The sequence below is a fragment of the Borostomias antarcticus genome (assembly GCF_949987555.1).
Source record: "Borostomias antarcticus genome assembly, chromosome: 24".
Taxonomy (NCBI): domain Eukaryota; kingdom Metazoa; phylum Chordata; class Actinopteri; order Stomiiformes; family Stomiidae; genus Borostomias; species Borostomias antarcticus.
In genome coordinates, this window is record NC_140257.1 from 18,311,115 (window position 1) to 18,316,952 (window position 5,838).

The 5,838-nt window shown below is 50.4% G+C and overlaps 1 protein-coding gene across 1 annotated transcript; it reads right to left on the bottom strand.

Moving 5' to 3' along the window:
• Positions 1-215: 215 nt before the first annotated feature.
• cUnh7orf25 (chromosome Un C7orf25 homolog) lies at positions 216-3,835 on the bottom strand. The gene is made up of 2 exons (XM_084457842.1): positions 3,767-3,835; positions 216-1,955 (listed from the first exon to the last, which is right to left on the bottom strand). The coding sequence occupies exon 2, from the start codon at positions 1,937-1,939 to the stop codon at positions 632-634; it is 1,308 nt and encodes a 435-aa protein (XP_084313968.1). The 5' UTR covers positions 1,940-1,955; positions 3,767-3,835; the 3' UTR covers positions 216-631.
• Between the last annotated feature and the right edge of the window lie 2,003 nt (positions 3,836-5,838).

The following is a 5,838-nucleotide window of genomic DNA, read 5'->3' on the forward strand; positions in this document are numbered from 1 at the left end:
AACAAAACATAGCAGTGAAACCACGACCCTCATGTTTACATGAGCACTAACAATGCACCAGCCACTCGACTCACGTTAGCAATGTTAATAATTACATTAAACAGAATATTTAACATTTGTTAATATTTGAGGGTAATACACGTCTTTTTCGATGGTTTATTCACATCATTTCTGACTTTCAATACAGAAAACATGCATTTCACTGGTAGCACATTCTCAAAGCAAAAAAATAAATAAATCAGTTATTGGTATTAACAGCCTTGCAAATAGATGTGATACATTCTAAATCAAATCTCAATCAGGCCTGAAGTTGATGAAAAAACAAAGTCTATTTGAACAAATGTTATAATTATCATTATGATAATGCTTTTAGCAGAATGTCCTTTGCACTGTAGTGAATTATTTGAACAATAAAGCCCCAGTAATATTATATATGTTTTCTGATATTAATGTTAGCATCTCCTCATCTCTGGCCATCACATCACCCTGTGAACTGTGTTCCACGCTTTCCAGACCATGTCCCGACCAAAATAAACTCTTATTTCAACGTGTCTCCTCTCCTACTTTCAAGCTTGCAGCCATCTTCCTCTTCTTTCTCCCCGCTAGCCTTGGTCTGTGGGCTCAGCTCCTCTCAGACGGGCGTGGCCCTCCACTCCTTACCTTCCGTGAGCGCCCTGGGCAGGTGAATGAACACACTGTAACGTACGCCCTGATTGGCTGCTGCTCTCACGAAGCCGCTGTTGGCCGTCATGGTGACGGCCCGCAGGGAGTCTCCCGTGCCGAAGATCATGAGGGAGCGGCGGTTGACCTTGGAGCTGGTGGTGAGGCGCTGCGTGCGCTCCGAGGGCTGGTCGGGCACCACGCGTAGCCGGGCCAGGAGCTCCTCTGCACGGGCCTTCTCGCCAGGCCCGCCCAGTGTGTCCAGGATGACCCGGAAGTCCTGCACGGCGGAGTGGCAGGCGTACAGCTCCTTGTCCTGCATGAACCCGTCCAGACCCGGGAGAACCTTCTCCCGCCTCTCTTGGGCCGCCTGCTCCGTCAGAACCGGCTCCTTGAAGGCAAAGCGGCAGCGGCCGTGGCTGAGCGACGACACGTAGGTGATGAGGGTCGTGATGTCCAGGTTGGCCCGTTTACACACGTCCACTTTCACCTCCGTTGGGAAGGCCAAGCTGGCCACGATGGTGTCCCTGTCCACTCTGGTGTGTTCAGTGTCGTCGTCGTCGTCGTCAGTGAAATCACATTCATGGACATGCTCGTCTTCGTCCTCGATGACCTCACTCTCCGCTCCTTTACTGTCAGCCGCCTCCCGGTCTCCGGCCTCCCCACGTCCGTCCTCCTGCGTCCACAGCGAGTTCACCGCCACGATGTCCCCGCGCACCGCGATGCCCCTCTCCCGCAGCCGGTCGGCCATGGGGCTGGACACACCGTTGTAGAAAGCAAAGATGATGTGGGGGTTGCTGTACTGGACAGGCTGCTGGTGGCTGGCCTGGATGAAGTCCTCTGCTTGGTGCACCACGCTCTTGTCACCGTACTGCCCGCGACCCTGCCAGATGTTATGTAAGGCCTCTGCTTTGCGCCCGATGGCCTTGACCCAGGTGTGCCCACCGTTAGCTACGACGTCTACCACCAGGGACTGCTTCACGCCGTCGGGGTCGTCATAAGCGAAGACATGCAGGACGCTCACCACTCCCTCCAGGCTCTCGGCCGACTCCACGATGGCCTTGAGGTGGGTCAGATTGGTGCTCTGGAGGTGGGACTCTTTGATCAGAACTTTACCGGCGTCCACCTTGGTGAGGAACTTGAGCTCGGCGCGCAGCTTGCTGCACAGCTTGGCCCGGCCCTCCACGCTGCGCGCCTGGCGCTGGCAGAGCAGGTCCACGCGCTCCAGCAGCTCCTGGGCCGTGCGGATACGCTCCTGCAGCCTGGACCGCCCGTCCATCGCAGGCGCAGCACCCCTGAACACAAGAGAACAACATGACCTGACTGAGGATATCCTCTCTGGTCAAACAAAAACCACACGCTGTGCAGCTCAACAAGCTTCACCTTTACTGAACATCGTGCTCCTCTGCCTCCCAACAACACTGTGCTGGAGAAGTATGTCTCTTGTTCTCTGTTAGGTGTAGACTATAGGAGCAGACATGTTAGGTGTAGACTATAGGAGCAGACATGCTAGGTGTAGACTATAGGAGCAGACATGTTAGGTGTAGACTATAGAAGCAGACATGCTAGGTGTAGACTATAGAAGCAGACATGCTAGGTGTAGACTATAGGAGCAGACATGTTAGCTGTAGACTATAGGAGCAGACATGTTAGGTGTAGACTATAGGAGCAGACATGTTAGGTGTAGACTATAGGAGCAGACATGTTAGGTGTAGACTATAGGAGCAGACATGTTAGGTGTAGACTATAGGAGCAGACATGTTAGGTGTAGACTATAGGAGCAGACATGCTAGGTGTAGACTATAGGAGCAGACATGTTAGGTGTAGACTATAGGAGCAGACATGTTAGGTGTAGACTATAGGAGCAGACATGTTAGGTGTAGACTATAGGAGCAGACATGTTAGAGATGTAGAGAGAGACAGCTTCACAAGTCAACAGGTCTCAGTGCAGGGTCAGGGTCAGGGTTAGGGTTAGGGTCAGGGTTGGGGTTAGGGTTAGGGTTAAGAAGGGGAGGGTTAGGTAAGTGGTTTAACTATGAGCTAGCATAGCATAGCTAGCTCAGTTAGCTGCAGTGCAGTTAGCCGTCCTGAGTGTTGACGTGCTAACCCTAACCCCGTCCTGAGTGTTGTCGTGCTAACCCTAACCCCGTCCTGAGTGTTGTCGTGCTAACCCTAACCCCGTCCTGAGTGTGACGTGCTAACCCTAACCCCGTCCTGAGTGTTGCCGTGCTAACCCTAACCCCGTCCTGAGTGTTGACGTGCTAACCCTAACCCCGTCCTGAGTGTTGACGTGCTAACCCTAACCCCGTCCTGAGTGTTGTCGTGCTAACCCTAACCCCGTCCTGAGTGTTGTCGTGCTAACCCTAACCCCGTCCTGAGTGTGACGTGCTAACCCTAACCCTAACCCCGTCCTGAGTGTTGACGTGCTAACCCTAACCCCGTCCTGAGTGTTGACGTGCTAACCCTAACCCTAACCCCGTCCTGAGTGTTGACGTGCTAACCCTAACCCCGTCCTGAGTGTGCCGTGCTAACCCTAACCCCGTCCTGAGTGTGACGTGCTAACCCTAACCCTAACCCCGTCCTGAGTGTTGCCGTGCTAACCCTAACCCCGTCCTGAGTGTGTCGTGCTAACCCTAACCCTAACCCCGTCCTGAGTGTTGCCGTGCTAACCCTAACCCCGTCCTGAGTGTTGCCGTGCTAACCCTAACCCCGTCCTGAGTGTGTCGTGCTAACCCTAACCCCGTCCTGAGTGTTGCCGTGCTAACCCTAACCCCGTCCTGAGTGTTGCCGTGCTAACCCTAACCCCGTCCTGAGTGTTGTCGTGCTAACCCTAACCCCGTCCTGAGTGTTGTCGTGCTAACCCTAACCCCGTCCTGAGTGTTGCCGTGCTAACCCTTAAACCGTGCTAACCCTAACCCTAACCCCGTGCTAACCCTAACCCGGACGGCTGCCTCACTTGAGTAGAGAAGCTAGCTAACCTTGACTTGACGCCAAACCTTAGCTAAACGTTTCATGAAGCCTGTGACCCTTCATTGCATCGCAGCTAGCTGCCAAAGTTAACAGATGCAAACGCCGAAAGTCATGTGTAAATAATATAATCACTTACGGGAAACCGGCTTGATTCAGCTTGTCTACGTGCTCAGAGCTGCTCTCTCTCTGCTTCCATGGCTTCTTCTTCTTCGGTTGGTTTACTGCCGGCTGGTAAACAGCTTCCGGTTCATTACCTCCACCCACTGGTCTGGAATGTGGCTAAAAACGAATCTCAGATTAATATTGATAACAGAAAATAGTCCAACACAAACCCCCTGAATATTCCTGATAGTGCTATCTCCCTCCCCAACCTTACTTCGTGCCAGGGTATTCTGTAAAACGTCCCTCTCTGAAACATAGGCCCACTTCTGGCAGTAGGCTACAATAAAATAATTAATCCTCAGTATTCACACCTTCCAGAGAGAAGAGCAGTATGCTGCCGCTAACTTCCAGCAGGCTGGGTGCGTTGAGCTCACTGCTGCCCCTCGCTGGCAGGAGGACAGTACAGTCCCAAACCACCATACTGTATAGAAAGGGTACTTATTGTGTAATTGCTGTAGTAATTTTCGTAATTTGTATCTAGCATAATCTTGGAGCTGGCAGCAACATTTCACTGTGACTGTACACTGCACATTACATGATGACAAATAAAAGCAATCTTGAATCTTGAAACTAATCGCTGAGGACTCCTTTGGCAACGCCAATCTGGGAAAATGGCTGCAATGGGAGCCTGTTCAGACTGAATAATGATGTGAAACATAATGGCAGCTGAGTCTGAGGGCCAGGCTAGTGTGCCCCTTTACATCATCAAGAAAGTACTTTTGAACTGAAAAATAACACAAAAGCAGCCATCCTGTAAAGCTTTCCCTCGCAACTTAAAGGTGCTATAGATAAGATTTGTATGTAGATGACTCATAAAAAATGAAAGTAGAATAAAATAAAACAAGGCTCGTGAGCCAGTAGTATTAAGACAGATCGACAGACAGGGACAACTAGACTGGAGACAGACAGGGACAACTAGACTGGAGATAGACAGGGACAACTAGACTGGAGATAGACAGGGACAACTAGACTGGAGACAGACAGGGACAACTAGACTGGAGACAAGCAGGGACAACTAGACTGGAGACAGACAGGGACAACTAGACTGGAGACAGACAGGGACAACTAGGCTGGAGACAGACAGGGACAACTAGACTGGAGACAAGCAGGGACAACTAGGCTGGAGACAGACATGGACAACTAGGCTGGAGACAGGCAGGCAGGGACAACTAGACAACTAGACTGGAGACAGACAGGGACAACTAGACTGGAGACAGACAGGGACAACTAGACTGGAGACAGACAGGGACAGCTAGGCTGTGTTATAGAGGACAGACAGGGACAACTAGGCTGGAGACAGACAGGGACAACTAGACTGGAGACAGACAGGGACAACTAGACTGGAGACAGACAGGGACAACTAGACTGGAGACAGACAGGGACAACTAGACTGGAGACAGACAGGGACAACTAGACTGGAGACAGGCAGGGACAGCTAGGCTGTGTTATAGAGGACAGACATACAACAAACACGGTTGGCAGGTCTACAGGTTCAATAACATTGGCTGCGTTCTGAATCCTGTACTATATAGGATACCAAAAACTGATGTAGTATGTCCCAATACATAGTTCTGTATGCCACATGCAGTATGGCAAAAATACCAGGATGTCCTACTACATTGGGTCGTATTTTGCAGTATGTCACTATTCTGACCCACAATCTTGCTCAGCAGAAATTATGCCACATGTCCGAGTCGCTTCATGGATGTGTGATGGATGTGGTCAAATTTCAAGGCGCAATGTTATGACACGGTAGTAGCCTATGTCCCAATTGGATGCGTACTGCGTACAAAGAACATACTTTCCAGGGGCAGCTGTAGTACATACTGGTAGTACATTTTATTTCCACAGGAACACAAAATCTCAAAATTGACCAGTGCATGGAAAAACTATATTTTTGCCTGCCATGTCTCGCTTTAAAATCAATTTATAAAATGCAAGATGGTTTTCTGTGACCTTTCCATGGAGAGTGAAGAGTTGCTATTGGACGAGAGTTGAAGAAACCTCTCATTTTGGCCGTATTTCGTATCTCCATGCTGTAAACTA